General features: G+C 39.0%; 1 protein-coding gene across 1 annotated transcript in view; it reads right to left on the bottom strand.

Annotated features, from left to right (window-relative positions):
- The window catches only part of LOC120637847 (nose resistant to fluoxetine protein 6-like), a 97256-nt gene that overhangs the window by 9331 nt on the left and 70070 nt on the right, over positions 1-17855 (bottom strand). The window contains exons 3-6 of the mRNA XM_039909882.1: positions 13822-14003; positions 2691-2890; positions 1156-1282; positions 591-663 (exon numbers count right to left, since the gene is read on the bottom strand). Coding sequence (XP_039765816.1) covers positions 591-663; positions 1156-1282; positions 2691-2890; positions 13822-14003 — 582 coding nt within the window. The remainder of the gene's footprint in view (positions 1-590; positions 664-1155; positions 1283-2690; positions 2891-13821; positions 14004-17855) is intronic.

Raw genomic sequence — 17855 nt, 5'->3', positions numbered from 1 at the left:
GAGTCCAATGTAAACATCCTTAGTATTTATTCCATGTCACCACTAAAAATATACTGCGATACGCTACGGAAATTGCGAAATAAACTCGACCGCTTTTACGGAATTGAATGTATAGTTAAATCTTAATATATATAAATCTCCTGTCACGATGTTTGTCCGCGATGGACTCCTAAACTACTTAACCGATTTTAAATTAAATTGGCACACCGTGAGCAGTCTGGTCCAACTTAAGAGATAGGATAGCTTAGGTCTTTAATTATAAAATTCAAAATTCATTTATTTCAAGTAGGCCTAATATAAGCACTTTATAGTCGCAATTTTATTTTATTGCAAAATATTTGTCTATGATTAATTGACAGTCACAACTCACATGTTATATATAAATACTACTATACTCATTTAAGGCTTAGCGATACTGAATACTTTAAAAACAAAATCAAACGCAGACGAAGTCGCGGGCAACAGCTAGTTTTATAGTAAGAATCAGAGATCGTGAGAATATTAAACCAATGAATCGGTACTATTCATTCAGAACACCTCTTTTGGGGTTTTTTTTTAATAATTTTATTAAAAAATTATCCTACTCTTACCACAAGGTTCCCGTCGAATATCACGATCTCTAAGGTCTTCCTCTGAACTTTCAGTGGACTGCTGAGTATTGGGCTGTAATGTTTAATACAAATCAAATTAAAATTCCATTCGAAAATCAAAATAAATAAATTAGGCTTATTATAACAAAGTACTTTGAAACGTCACTGTAGAGTATACTACTCTGCATCCTCAAATTCAGCATTTGCCTTTTCTACGCAATTTAACAAAGGGATATAGAGATAAGTCGCCTTGACGTGTTATCCACACACAGGGAAAAACTTTAGTTTCAACTGATACTGAATTTTTTTTACCTGAAAAAGTCAATCTTTATATTTCCGGCCCCATCTAGGATCCGTAAAAACATGGTTAACTTTAGACGAATGAAGCAGTCAAAAATATTTTTATAAGCGTTTATTAAAACAGTCGCGTCGCGTCGCGTTTTTTCTTATTGCAACGATCTACGGAAGTCTACGCCACGGCTACGAGAACCTTTCCGCCAAGACTTCTTTAATATGCAATACAAATAAAAGCAGAGATACGGGTATGTTAAAATATTATACCAACAGTTGGCTTGTGGTTGTTGTTGGCCACTTCGAGATCTTTTTGCTCCTTGTATTGATAGCGACGTTCCAAGTATCCTTCGTAAATAGAGGCTGCCAGCATCCATATCGAAACTATTAACATTGCAGTTCTGAAAATAAACGCAATATTACTTGAAGTTTAACTAAAGTGCCGGCGTCGAAGAACAAACGTCCTCCGATATTAAAAGTAGTTTTGGGTAAGTACCATATGTATTTCACGTCGTATTTTTATAGGACGTCTAATCGGTAGATAAATACCGTATAATTTGAAAATTTCGGGTCCCTTTTCGCATCATTTTGCACGATATTACAAATCACTCACGTACGGGTCGTAATATTAGATTCCGTCGTGTTACGAGTCACGACTAAAGAAAACGAAATATGTGGAATTCTAGAGATAAAGCTCATGCATAAAGCTAATTTAAACTGTCACGTCCTAACGCCAACATTAAATTAAAAAAGCAACGCCAACGTTAAATTAAGAAAGCAACGCTCATTTTAAATTAGATTACGATGAATTATATAATTGAAGGTTACATAGATAAAACAACCGCGTAATTGTTTTGCAGCGCCCATAAAGCTTATAAACAAATCATAATAGGTTATATTTTCTTCTAAGCTTAAAAAAATATGTTCTGCTGGTAGGTATACAACTGGTAAGGCCTTGGTACGATGGAGGCCGGCAAATACTGCACACTTCTACATGTATGTCTTATGCGTTTCTAATCAAACAGTTATCTTGTCACCGTTGCTCTCTTTACTTAATTTATTGTTGGATTTCATAACAAAAGTAATTAATATTTTAATTAAACAGTTCCATTTTAACGAACTAGTTGATAGGTACTAACTTATTCTGAGAATCAATAGATTATAGAGATATAGGTTTACAAACTGCCACTGCTCTGGCAGGTTAACAAGGTTTTAAATTCCATCTATGGTTGTTCCCATACTTACCGATGCGGAATCAGCTTAAGCCGGTCCAAGAAAGCTTTATGGAGACATAAACCTTTTCCGGACCGGCTCAATTCGTTTCCACGTCGAATAATATAGACCCTTACGCTACATTATCACTTACCAGCAATATGAGGAGCAATCGCAGTCAAATTGTTATGAATTAAAAAAAATATAGCAGATATTTTTGTCATGGGCGCTTAATGAGCTCGACAGGGGTGGAGCCCAACGTCTCCAATTGTTATTCAAGTGTCGGTAACTTACAAAGTCGCGTGCTTTGTTAAATGGTGCCAGCAGCGTCTCACCTAATCCATCTTTAACACAAATTTTTACCAATTTGGTATGTTATGAGCCGTAGTGGTGCTTAGGTTGATTTTGGATCGCACTATTATATTAAGACAAATCCGGACCACGATTGCAATCAACTTTGAACTTTTCGACGCGCTGTTAGAAAGTTGAAATTTGCCTAAAGCTTCTCATCAAGTGTATTAACGAAGTGAATCTTCTGTTCTACGAAGTACTATAAAGATGTATATATGGTAAAAGTGAGTCAAACACTTTACTTACCCAAGTATATGTAGCTTTGGATCGCTGAGTAAACTGTATGAGCCTGGAACAGGTCGGACGTAGAGGGTGTTAAATGTGGCGTCGATCCCGGCGATAGCAGCTCGGTTTGATACAATTAATTCGGCTGCGTCCAGGATTGCTTTGACCGCATCCTTGTTGCATGCGGCTGGCACGCATTGGCCAACCAACATCAACCGAGCCTGGCAAAAAAAGACTTTATTAGGCAAAACAAGTACTTAAGTACAGTATACAAATAAATAAATTAAAGTGACAGATTGTGAACTAAAAATAACTGCACTTATTTTTACCTCCTCAAGCTGTAGGTTGTAAGTTTACGTCGATGAGTATGTTGATTTTTAACTAAAATATTATATATATACATATTACAATGACGGTGATAGACTAGTGGTTAGAGCTTCAGCTACCCTTTCGCGGTGGCCGAGTTCGATCGATCCCCGTTACTCCTAACTTTTCAGAGTTATGTGCATTTTTAATTTAAGGAAACAATATCACTTGCTTTACGATAAATGAAAACATCGTGAAGGAATGCAAGCCTGACCAGTATAACTTAGCAGGGGGGCAGACTACGGTATAAACTCTCCTCATTCTCTTCATACGTAAACCACGGGGAACGAGTTGTCTTAGATAAACATAATATGGGGTATACCCAGTAAACTTACAGTTCCGCGAGAAAACATTAAGGAATTTAGTATTGTACTTTAACAATCACATATTTCCAGAACGTAATTACACACTCAACTAGGGTGGAAAAATAATAATTACTCTGGCGATTAAGAGCCAAAATGGCTGTCGGTAAACTCGTAAATAAGGTTATTAAGACAACGAATAGCACGTCTTTCGTAAGTTACAAGTCATAACCACTAGGTACTGTAAGGGCAGTGTCGTAAAAAGTTAATCTAGTTACAAATAATTATTTCGCTTTTTTTAGGTAAAACATGTACAACAGGAATTCCACTTTTTACTTGAACCAGATTTTTTATGAAATCTTAATTGCTAGTTCTGAATGTTTGCTGAATTGAAAAAGTGAAGATGAAATATTTTTAATTACATACCCGGAATTAGCATTAACCCGGAAATATAAAGAGACCCTACGGTATAATAAAAAAAACGAAACAATCGCGGACGAAGTTGCGGGCAACAGCAAGACAATGCAAATAAATAAAATCCATCTGTTAGTATGGCATAGTATGTAATATTCCTTAGCAAAATGTTACAAAACCCTCCGTCTATATTGCTCCGAAGAAAATGTCAATTTATTGCACCAGAGTGGAACGAAGCGATTTTTCGATAAACTGAAATCAAAAAGCAATAAGAATTGTGTTTACAAACAGGGTACATTGCTTGCATTTCGCTTCCTAAGTGACATTCACATTGGAAACTTGTATGTTATTTCAGTTTTCTGCAAAGTAACATGTGGCAAACGGCACGGTAATGCACATTCAAGGAAAAAGAATTTCATATTTAATATGAAAATTCCGCGACCCGAGTTAGATGCTCCAAAGTCACAATGGAATTCGTTTTGTTAAATATATACTGCAAAACCATGCAAAACGGTTACTGTTTGTATAAAGGTAGCTAGCATAATACCAACTTATTATACGATTTAAGATTAGATAATAATTAAATCGAAATAAATTCACAAAGTACATATCCCTATCCCTATCCCTATCCCTAATATATATCCCTATCTGTTGAAGATTCACGATACCTAAATTGATTAAGTAAATTAACAAATACTTTTGCGAGACCTTGTATCAAACAGTTGATTATTATAATAAGGAAGTTATGTTTTAATAGTTGATAAGGTAGATATATTGGTTATTTGTATGAAAAATATAAGTTAGTTGCGAGACCTAATCTCCGATAAGTCTATTTAGAGTATATTTTATTAGTAATAAATATAGACGATTTATAGCTGTAAAATTAAACATAAGATTTATTTAAATTAAGCGGTCGATGCTTCCCCGTCACCAACCATACTGAAGCTGACCAAATTGTAAACAACCGCTTCACTCTTTATGTATCACTATCTCTGTCTACTAATATTGCTATCTCTTTTACCTGTATTTGCATCCTTGTCTCATACTCTAATAAAGATACCGATATGCGCGCGCTTCTGTGAGCATAAAACCCCGCCTCACGCGGTCAAATCACGCACTTCACTCGCTGACTCTGAAGCGAACGCATCTCCGGTAAAACGACTACACCTTGTTGTTTTATTTCACTACTGTGGATTGGACTCGTCTACGATCCTCCACAGTGCATGGTCCTTCGAGCCGGATCCAAGAAACCGGCAAACTAAGAAAAGGAGACGAGCTCAAGTCAGTGAACATTTCTGCGAAGCAAGACTGAAAGGAATCAACCTATCGCTGCGGAACGGGTTCCGCGGGCTTGGAAGATCGTTCAAGTCAGGCTGCAGACCGAAGTCAACGTACAAGAAGTCTGTCTAGCAACGGAAAAGGCATCAACCCTTCGCTGCGGGTGCATTGAGGCGAAGCTCTGCATAGCTGCCGAAGACCGCGAAGCCTGTGGGGAAGATCGTTTCTCGCGCTACAGACACAAGAAGTCCCACCTACAACGCATTGGCAAAAAGGAATCCACCATCGCTGCGGGTGCATTGAAGCGAAGCTCTGGAGTAGCTGCTGAAGACCGCGAGGCTGTTGGGAAGATCGTTTTGCCGCGCTGCAGAGAAGACCTACAAGAAGTCTTACCTTCAACATACGAAGAGGAATCCACCATCGCTGCGGGTGCATTGAGGCGAAGCTCTGCATAGCTGCCGAAGACCGCGAGGCCTGTTGGGAAGATCGCTTCGCAACGTAGAAGAGAAGACTCAAAGCGGTTTACCGCGCCTCATCTGTTCACCACCTAACGGTGTCAAACGGTGAACAGTGAGTTAACGCCTAACGGCGGGAGCAGTATACCAGACGGTACTGCCAGCTTGCCTTAACGGGCAGTAAGTCTGTAACAGTCTGATCGCGCCGGTACGGTTCGCGTGGGATAGCGCCCTCCTGGAAGGCACGCACGACGGTATCGGGCGTTCCCCCCGGTACCCGAGCGCGCGATTCTCACGCGTTACCCTCTGTCGGGCGATTCCTCACCACCCTACCTTTATTTCCATCCCTGTCAGAGTGTGTTCTTCCTTTGGGACCCTCTGCCAGGACTGATAGGGCGTTAGGGCTGTTAGGGTCAAGAAGACTGAAGACCTGCGCCAAGATGAGTACCATCGAAACGCGAAGCAAGAAGTCACAACCGAAGGAAAAGGAAGTCGGAAGCGACGAATCGGGAGATTCGTCACGAACAGGCGAAACGTCAGGTACAGAGCGAACCACCTGTACAGAACAAACAACTAGCACCAATCAAACTACGACCACAACAGACTCAAGCAGCACAGCGAAAAACACACCACAAGACGTGCATAGAAAAGCGACGGGATCACGGACATCGCAGAGCAAACGTGCAGAACTAGAAGCCCGTTTAGAACTCCAGCACAGAGAAAAAGAACAGGCGGACGCCGCAGCTGCACTCGCTCGTACTAAATTGGAGCTATTGCAACTAGCACAGAACTCCGACCAAGAACCGGACGCTGAAAACGACCTAGTCAACGATTCGATAGACAAAACTCCGCCGCCACAAGATACCGAATTTAACCGCAGTATGAACATCCTATCAAACCTAGTAGCAAAGGCAGTTCAACAAACCAACAGTAGTCACGAACACAGAACGGATACCGCACCAAAGAAACCACCAATATATATTAACGATCTTTACCTATTTGACGGAGATCCCATCAACTGGATACCATTCATCAGCCACTACAAGGACACGGCATCATTTTTTAGTGACATCGAAAACACCGCTCGCATCAGGAAGTCCCTCAAAGGACTTGCAAGACAAACAGTAAAATCTCTTCTATACACCAGCACGAACCCAGAAATAATATTAACAGAATTAGAAAGAAGATTCGGACAACCTTCATATATAATAAAAAGCGAAATCGCAGAACTCGACAAATTGCCCAAAATGACTGAAGACATTAAGGGCATAGGCACATTTGCTAGCGCAGTATTTAACAGCGTAAATACAATAAAACAATTAGACCGAAAGGAATATCTTTACTCTACCGATATATCGGATAGAATCGTGGGAAAAATGAGCACCATAGTAAGATTTCGATGGCAAGAATACAAATGCCACCGGACAAAGGAACCCATACTCAGTGTGCTGTCTGAGTTTTTAAATATGATATCGGATCAATTTGATGAGCCCGGTTTACGTCTCAAACAGAAGGTTAAAATAGAAAATAACAAATCACGACCAATAAGAAGAGCCAGAGTTAATACGGCAAATCACGAATCAACCTACGAAAGTGACGAAGATTCAAACTACGACAGCGAGTTCGAAGAAGAAATGAGAATCGTCCTTACCGCCTCGGCAATAGAAGAAGAAAGATGTCCCCTATGCGAACAATCACACGATATTATCAAATGCGACAAATTCACAAAGGAACCCACCAAAGAACGTTGGGAAATAGTCAAAAGACTAAAGATGTGTTTCAAATGTCTCAAAACGAATCACAGACACTTTCAATGCAAAACTCAACCTTGTGGCAAGGATGGTTGCATCAGAAAGCATCATGAGCTACTGCATCAAGAAAGATTAAAACCAGACTCTAATAAGATAGTTTCAGTAAATCACATAGGCACTTCAAAAGCCTACTTAAAAATAGTACCTGTAGAGCTGTGCGGACCAAATGGCACTGAGACCGTCATGGCCTTACTAGATGAGGGGTCAACAGTCACTCTGCTGGTAGACAAAGTCGCCCACCACATAGGAGCCTCCGGACCTGCAAAGAGCCTAGTTATCGAAGGCATAAGCGGTCATCAAATGAAAACGGAAGAATCAAGACATATTAAAATTCGTATCAATGGTTTATTCTCAAGGACATATGAAGATCTTCAGGCACATACAATCGGACAACTCAACCTTATAGCACAATCCGTAAAGAAAGAAGACATAGAAGATTGCCCCCATCTTAAAGATATAGAAGATCAGCTGATATACGATGGAACGCCACCATCACTGTTAATAGGCCAAGACAACTGGCACTTAATAGTTACAAGAGACTTGAAGACTGGTAGCGCATCAAAGCCCGTGGCATCCCTAACCAGCCTAGGATGGATACTTCACGGCTTGAAGACTGAAACCTCAAAACCCGTCCTCTTCATAAATCACATTCATGAAAAAGAAACTGAAGACATAGATAAACTAATTAAAAACCATTTCAGTCTCGACTCGTTGGGAATAACAGAAAGAAAACCACTAAAAGATCCCGAACAACGAGCCATGGCAATTTTAGAAAAAACAACTCATAGATTGCCCGAAGGAAGATTCGAATGCGGATTACTATGGAAATCCGACGATGAAACTATGCCACAAAATAGAAACAGTGCCTTACGCCGCCTACAAGGCATAGAAAGAAAACTAAATAAAAATGAAGACTTCAAATTAAAATATACTCACCAAATACAAAATCTAATATCCAATGGATATGCCGAACTAGCCACCACAAAACCCACCTCGCCAAAAACCTGGTACCTGCCACATTTCGCAGTAATACATCCACAAAAGGAAAAATTAAGAGTCGTGTTCGACGCCGCCGAACGCACAAATGGCAAAAGTCTAAACGATGCCTTACTATCCGGTCCTGATTTACTACAATCCCTCTTCGGCGTGCTGATAAGGTTCCGCCAAGGCCCGGTAGCCGTCGCAGCCGACATCAAGGAAATGTTTCTCAGAATCGTAATACGAGAAGAAGACAGAGACAGCTTACGATTCCTCTGGAAAGAGAACGAAACAGACGCAGAACCTAAAGAATACAGAATGAAGTCGCTAATATTCGGAGCAACGTCATCACCCTGTTCAGCTATATACGTTAAGAATCGAAATGCTCAAGACTTCCAAGAAAAATATCCCGAGGCTGTGAATGCCATTCAACGTTGTCATTATATGGACGACTATTTACAAAGCTTCCCAACAGTCGAAGAAGCAAAAAGAACAAGTAAAGAAGTGGACCTCATACACAAAAGTGGAGGTTTCGAACTAAGAGGATGGACATCGAATTATCCATCCACTATTAACACAATGGAAATCAACCATCCCGACCACATTAATTTGGGAGACCACGATAAATATGGGAAGACATTGGGCATGATATGGCAAACCAACAACGACGCATTACGATTTACTGTCAGCCTTCGCAACACGCCCGATGACGTCACTAAAGAAACGAGACCACCAACTAAACGCGAAGTCGCAAGCGCTGTCATGTCAGTATTCGACCCGCTAGGTTTAGCCACTCCAGTTTTAATACAAGGAAAAACACTTATACAGCAACTATGGCGCACCGGAATAAATTGGGACGACCACATACCCGACACGCTTAGAGACCATTGGTCAAAATGGCTCAACAACCTAGCATGTCTAAAGGATCTCAACGTTCCACGATGTACAGATTCCTGTAACGAGGGGGAACTACATACCTTCGTAGACGCCAGTGAAACCATCTATGCCGCTGCAACATACTGGAAAACTACTATGAACAACCAGGTCAGCATAAAACTAATAGCAGCAAAAGCCAAGGTGGCCCCACTCAAACCTACCTCTATACCACGATTAGAATTACAAGCCGCAGTGCTTGGCTGCCGTCTAGCAAACAGCATTCACCAAGAAATGGGCACCAATATTAAGAAGAAGTATTACTGGTCAGACTCTCGAACGGTATTAACATGGATCAAATCCGACCCACGCACGTTCAAAACCTTCGTCGCACACAGACTAGCTGAAATAGAAGAACTCTCAAAAACATCAGAATGGAGATACGTACCCACTAAACAAAACGTAGCTGACGACGCAACTAGATCGGCACCCCGAAATTTCGACAGCAACCATCGATGGTTCAACGGTCCAGAATTCCTAAAACTTGACTGCAACGAATGGCCTCAAGATCACAGTGATCGCTCACTACAAGTTACGGGCGAAGAAAAAACACAGACAGTAGCCACGGCGCGTCTCGTTCAACCACCTATACCAGACGTCAGTCGTTTCTCATCATGGACACGTTACCTACGAGCCTCAGCACGCTTCATACAAAGCGTCGAAGTTTTTAAAACATTACTAAATAAACCCGACAAAGTCACCGCCACTAAACGAATCGTCAAGGATAAAGCCTGGAAACCGTATAAAAAACAGATGACTCAACAAACACCCACGAATCAAGAACCAACTATAAAAACCGTGAACAAACTAATACCATTATCAAGAAAATACATCAAGCAAGCTGAAACAATGTTGATACAACGAATTCAAAATGACAGTTTTAAGAATGAAATTCAAAACCTTAAAGATCACAAGAAGTTCGCCAAAGGATCCCGCCTAAGAAGACTCACCGCCGTTATAGAAGATGATATAATGCATCTCGAAACTCGCCTATCCGCTGCCAACAACATAGCGATTTCCTACAAAAAACCCATAATACTCGATGGAAAACACCCGATTACACGACTAATCGTGAACCATTACCATCAAGAATACAATCACGGTAATCACAACACGATTATGAACGAGATTCGACAGAAATACTATGTGATATCCCTTCGAAACACCGTCAAAAGTATAGCAAGAGAATGCCAATGGTGTAGAATACACAAAGCCGTTCCTATCACAACACCTTTGGGAGACTTACCGGTGGAACGCCTGCAACACAAACAATACCCGTTCACCTGCACTGCTGTAGATTATTTCGGACCAATAACCATAAAAATTGGCAGAAAAACAGATAAACGCTGGGTGGCTTTATATACATGCCTCACAACGCGAGCAGTTCATCTGGAGATTGCTACATCCTTGTCAGCAGATAACATGATACTCACACTGCGAAGAATGATAGCACGTCGAGGGACACCTAAAACGATGTTTAGCGACAATGGAACAAATTTCATCGGAGCAAATAAAGAAATCAAGACAGCGTTTGAAAAAATGATAGATAAATCCAAAGAAAAAGGAATTCAATGGAAATTCATACCTCCAGGAGCTCCACACATGGGAGGAGCATGGGAGAGACTAGTGCGATCAGTTAAAATCGCACTAACCGCAACCCTTAATACACGACATCCTCAAGAAGAAATATTACATACATTACTTCTAGAAGCAGAACACCTCATAAATTCAAGACCTATAACAGAGGTATCCCTAGATCCAGATGACCAAGAAGGTTTAACTCCAAACCACTTTCTGATTGGAAGATCAAGCGGGCACCTTCGCATGGGAGATTTCACGGACGACGAACTCATCGGCCCCCCAACATGGAAAACATTACAACGCCTCACCGATCACTTCTGGAAACGCTGGCTCAATGAATATCTACCCACGATAACACCGCGATACAACAACAATCAAAATGGATTCATTAACCCAACCATCGGCGACATTGTAATAATAATCGATAATTCTCTTCCCCGAGGCACCTGGCCAAGAGGTGAAATCATCAAAACCTACCCCGGACCAGACGGAAAAACACGTATAGTAGACGTGCGCACTACCGCCGGAATACTAAAGCGACCGGTTTCCCGCCTAGTGAAAATCGCGCAATCTTCTTCCTCAACATGAAGTGCTCCAGATGTCATCTTCGCACGGAGGGGAGACTGTTGAAGATTCACGATACCTAAATTGATTAAGTAAATTAACAAATACTTTTGCGAGACCTTGTATCAAACAGTTGATTATTATAATAAGGAAGTTATGTTTTAATAGTTGATAAGGTAGATATATTGATTATTTGTATGAAAAATATAAGTTAGTTGCGAGACCTAATCTCCGATAAGTCTATTTAGAGTATATTTTATTAGTAATAAATATAGACGATTTATAGCTGTAAAATTAAACATAAGATTTATTTAAATTAAGCGGTCGATGCTTCCCCGTCACCAACCATACTGAAGCTGACCAATTTGTAAACAACCGCTTCACTCTTTATGTATCACTATCTCTGTCTACTAATATTGCTATCTCTTTTACCTGTATTTGCATCCTTGTCTCATACTCTAATAAAGATACCGATATGCGCGCGCTTCTGTGAGCATAAAACCCCGCCTCACGCGGTCAAATCACGCACTTCACTCGCTGACTCTGAAGCGAACGCATCTCCGGTAAAACGACTACACCTTGTTGTTTTATTTCACTACTGTGGATTGGACTCGTCTACGATCCTCCACAGTGCTTATAATATGAGGTTAAACTGTGGTTGGAGATAGAGGACAGAACTCCTCAGCGGACAGCACCGAACCCCTCATTCAAGGCTTAGCGATACTGTGTACTTTAAATTTTTTTAGAACTACAACTAAGTTTAATGCCACATCAAAAAACAAAATCAAACGCAGACAAAGTCGCGGGCAACAGCTAGTAAAGTATAAATCGCTTATACATTATCATATTCACGGCTGCACACGTCTGCAAAATTTAAAAGCAGCACTCTGCATATTAACTGGGCCTTACACATAAACGTAGCATTACGTCGGAATAGCTATGAAGTGTTTTGTAACAATTCAACTGAAAGCACCTTTCAAATGACACAGTATGACTATAACCTGCATAAAAATTCCAAAGCTATGCCTCATATATCTTATAGTTGACAAATTTAGCCCATCGTGTTCGTTTAGTATTTTTAGTCCCGTATCGGGGATAAGAATAGGTAGAGTGTGGAAATATCCACGCAAGATCTGGCAGTGAACGTTCATCGGTTGAATGATGATTATAAGTGGTATTGCATCAACCGTCTTTCGTGCGCATTTTGCTTATCGGCCACGAAAGTCTGCCTTTATATAAAAGTTCCATAGCACATACTTGGCGTTATAATTTTTACTAGCTGTTGCCCTGAAATATGTTCGCGTTTGTTACGGTTTTAAAACGTTTTACGGAATTTATTTTCCCGGACTTATAGGTATCGTAGATTTTTCGGTCCGAGGATACAAAAATTTCGTTAAGATTGGTAAGCTGTTGACCTTTGTTATGTATCCAAAGTTGTTTTTTCTCTTTAAATCTCATGGGAAACGTTTTTAACCGGGATAAAAGTATCTTTTTTTTTAATCACGGGGAAACTGTTGGGATTCCGGAATATACAAGTATTAATTTGTCAATCTCCAAAATACGAGCATATAAAGTATAATTATATGCAAAATCTTAGTAAGATCAGATCAGCTAATGAGCCTAGTATGAAAAACACTTTTGCATTGATAATATTATAATGGATACTTTAACAAAGGCCTATAAAGTCAAGCTTTAATTTGCCAAGAAACGAGTAGCTGTTTTTGAAAAGAGGAGCACAACTTTTATTCCGTGTTTTGTGTAAAGCAGAATTGGCAATGACAAGAAGGAATTTATTCGTTTTTTGTTTTGCATCGAGCAGAAGCTTTTACATAAAGAACTTTCAATGGCAGTGTCATCTTATAGCGGGAACTTTTAATACAAAAGTTTCGTAACATGACCAACTCTGTCAAGAGGGTTATTCTACACGTTGACTTTCACAAAAAATGCTTAAGCTATAGCTTTAAAGCTTCAATATATTATTTGGATAAGTGTCTACTATTTTTGAACTACGCGAACTTTTTCCAACGTTATTTATCAATGTATTTTGTATTTGTTTCACGAATTGGATTTGTCATAACATCTTACCTGCTGCCAATATGCTTACCTAAGATATATGTTTATATTTTGATATATACGACAGCTCGCATCTTGATATGGGTTTTGGCAGACTTGCTTGGCATAGAAGTAAAAAACTAGTACCTATGTTTCATATATTCAAAGTAATTTAAACTAATATGTGGCTTTATTTTAAATTTTGGCATAGTGCAACCATATCAAAATACGAAACGATATTTCAGCATTTCCGTAAATGAAATAACCAAGACCAGCCGGTAAATTGTGTCATGACCAGCCGTCCATGACATATCCTGCGTGTCCTAGCTCAATTTTAATGTAACTTTAATAGTATGGACTAATTCACGAGGAAACGTTTTCATGCTGTCTAAACGATTTTAAAATTGGTCAATAATACCTGTGGTATGTGGTCTCTATCGACGGTCAAGTTTATCTTGGCTACGTGGAAGGTAGTGGGGAAGGGGGGCGTTTGCGCGTAGTACTGCTTGAGTTGTAGATCGTGGCACGCATTGATCGACCCCATCCAGTATTCGTTGCCAAACAGAATGTTTGGACTGTATTGACCCGATGCGTCGTAAACTGAAAGAAACAATATAAAGTTCAGAAATGATAAAAACCCCCATCTATCAAATATCTGTGATGTGAGCCCTGACTATATTTAATTTAGAAAGTTAAGATAATGAATGACAATTCTTTTTGCCGCGTTCATAACCGAAATATGTTGTTTCTATGACTATTTCACTTCGAAGTTAGATTGTTACTATATGAAGAGGTGTCTAATTGACGTTGTTTAAGCTTTATAGCAAAGTCGTCAATTCTGAATGAGAAATTAACTAAGAATGTATGAACTAAGAATATTTGACGACTTTTGAGATAATTTTTGTGAAAGCTTACGTCACGAATTACGAAATACAAAATTATGTACCAACATTTTATTTTATTTGGAACAGCTACAATGACACTTAAGTTATGGCATTGGTCAAAGATAATATTAAAACAGGTACGCTCAGATGTTCGGGTGCTCGGGAGAATATAAATCCTGAGTGAAGCGGTGGGGTTTAGGGGCGTCCAGAACAAAGGCAGCCCTTGCGTGGAATAGGTAGGTACTCTACTTGACACACCTCGCAAGACAATAAAGTCCAATGCATTGAATTGGACTTAAAAACATGACAATAATGTCCAATACAATGCAATACATTGAGCTGCATTTACTACAACCGCTTACTACTGCCATAATGCAATACATTGTCCGCATTTACTACTACGGCCCGCCTTTAACATACAATTGTTCCATGAAAACGAATGTGTGTGGGTGTGTGTTTGTGTGCGTGGGCATTTTCGTGTATGCATGATAATTTCAGTCATAAATTTGAATGTCATTGAGAATAAACCCAGATGTATTTGTGATGTTATAAAATCAAACGTAAAAGCGAAAAGCAGTCAACGATAAAAACAAATAAACTATAAAGTAAATTCACGTAAAATTTGGGCAACATGTTAATTTGTGACCCACATCAAACTTTGTGTTTGAAATTGCAAATGAAATATTCAAACACACACTATCGGATCGGTATTCGCAAACAGTGTCTGAAAGCTACGCAAAATTTTCAACATGTTCAGCAACTTTTCCATCACTGCTTCCATTCGGTAAATGTCGATCAACTAAAAACGCTTCAGCAAAATCAAGTATGGTCCGAGTTGTAAATAACTAAACTAAAATTTGTAACTAATAATTATTGTCAGGCCTATTTCACTACGCATTTTACACTCATGCAAGGGACCTCCCACGGAAAATTTGATCTGATCGGTCCATCGAATGGTTGACCTACCGTGCGCTCTAGTGCCTTCTACCCTGCACTACAAGGCATTTTATATAGTTCTTGTCTTTCCGGGACACATGACCGAAGAACTTCAATATGCGGCTGTGCACTAATATTTAATATAACGCGGTTTAATATGAAGGTATGCACGAAGCATGCTTGCGAGCAATTTCCAAATTATCGCCCTGCCCTTAAAGTATCTTTCACCATAAAACAGTATTCACCAAACCTTAAGGAAATCTTCAATACTCTTAGGGTTTACTACGCAGTGTTTTGTAAAATTCTGACATTTAAAAGGCGCAGTCAGTTGAAAAACTGCTTAGCTATATTTTGAAGTTATGCCACATTTATACAGCCCGGACCTATTTATCTATTCTGCGCTTGAAATAAGAACTAAAAAGAGACAGGTTCTTGCCTAATTGGGCCTTAGAGCTCTTTAAATAAGCATGCTTTTTATTTTTCACGTCTCCTAGTAAAATTTTTAGTCTACGAGACTTTTTTTATGTTATACCTACCCGAACCATTTCGTTTAAGTGCGAACACTGCTGAAGGTTATAAAATTGCGATTAAGGCTGCGTATTATCATAAAATACAACGGTCCATAAAGTACGACTACGGGCAGTACATTGTAAAGCGTTACGTTGGTTATTGTTTAAAATTTGCATGTGATGATTTAACGATTACATTTTTGCGGTGAGATACTCGTAAATCTGTTCTTAACAGGTGTTAACGTGTATAAAATATTATCTTTATGGGATTTAAATTTCTCTTTACAGTAATACCCAAGACTCTAGTTTTGGGTATTAATCTAAATAGACAGGGGTAATGTCTGTTTAAAGTAGTGTTTTTTCCTAGAACATCGGAAACGTTACCTATGTTACTGAGACTTGCGATTATCATCAAAACTTTCTCTCTAATCTACGATAATCTATGTTTATTACTTTTGCTTTGAAAGTGCGAGAACTGCACAGTTTTCATATTATTCGAGGCGGGAGTACAAATAACAAATCCAGCGGGTCGGCTTCAGTAATAAGTTAAGAATTGGTTGTCTTCATACAGACCGTCGCAAATTTTACAGCTGCAGTGGTATACATGGTCCACCATGGTAACCGGTAAGCGTCATGGCGATAACCATATTCGCTAACTTAAAACTAAAGCTACGGGGGTTTCAAACGCATCCTGGTCTAAGAAGAAGCCTACAACAAACTTAGCCGGGTGTTTTTTTTTTACTATCGCCATCTCACGTTGTGATTTAAAATGAATAAAAGAGCAACCTGGTTAGAGCAATAATTCACACTTTTTCTATAAGCTTACGTATAATTTTAACTTTTTAAGAGACATATCAAAGACATCAATGGGTAGTTTATTGTAGAATCGTATGCAATTTCCTCTAATGTTTAAATTATTGCAGTCATATGTTTCCTTAATTTTAGATTTATTTTATGAACGTACATTAAATTTTGGAATATTCACTGTCATTATTTAAAAAAAAAAAAATATCTCTCAATGACTCCCTTGGTACCCATTTTGTAGATCGAACGAACAGCCCTCTTCTGCAGCACGAAAATAGCTAATACCAGTAGCAATACCCAACAGTAAAAATTCATATGACATAATGCTATGAAAGTAACTAAAATAGACCAGCCTAGCAGTTTGTTTGTCGGTCATATGGCGTATCTTCTTTACCGTACCGTTTTTAATTATTATCAGGGCAAATTAATTTTTTCCCACTTTGTAGTTAGCTAGTTTAGTTTCGTTCTCGCAAACAATCGCTTGCTGATTGATTAAGTATGTACTTTAATTGTCTCATTGGCGTATAATAGGACGTGGGATAGGAGCATAGTAGTTTTGTTTTTTAAAAAGGGTGACAAAACACTCCTCAAGAACTACCGTCCTATCTCGCTCCTAAGCCACATCTATAAGTTGTTTGCAGGGGTTATCACGAACCAACCGTTAGTCACGGAGGCTTAAAGATTTCCAGCCGCCGGAGCAGGCAGGGTTTCGGAGTGGATACAGTACTCTAGACCACATACACACGTTTAGGCACATTAAGTATGTACATACTTTACTTGTCTCATTAGCGGTTTATTTAAAAAAAAAATCTTGTTCCAGGCCTTAGGTATTGGGATAATAAAATTATTGGTAAGTCCATAAATGCCTGGCCAAGTGACATGCAATTATTATAGGTATTTTATTACCAACTATATACCTTAATATATTTCTAAATATAAAAAAATAATCTTTCATAAAAGCTATATTCACAATGTCAAAAACTATATTCAGTTACACAGGAAGTCTATTTGGAAATTAACGAAATATTCGAAACTCTATTGAAAAATTGGCGCGTCCGCGCCAGTTATTTGTTGTTTACCGGTGCCTATAAAACTAGCTCGTGCGGGAATTTTGCGAATTCAAAAAGTTATATTTATTATTCTAAAACTAGGGATTAAATTGAATGTCCCAACGTCCCAAAATTTAAAAAATACTTTTTCAACCCCGAAACAATATTTTTAAGGTGCCCTTGTTACTTGCCGTTGAATTAATATTATTATATTAGTGATATTTTAATACAAAATATCACTACCTAATATGCGAACTAAAAGTTTTTAGT

This window comes from Pararge aegeria, chromosome 4 (genome assembly GCF_905163445.1).
Source record: "Pararge aegeria chromosome 4, ilParAegt1.1, whole genome shotgun sequence".
In the NCBI taxonomy this organism is placed as follows: Eukaryota; Metazoa; Arthropoda; class Insecta; order Lepidoptera; family Nymphalidae; genus Pararge; species Pararge aegeria.
The sequence above is the reverse complement of the archived record's forward strand: the minus strand, read 5'-3'. Positions and strand labels throughout refer to the sequence as shown.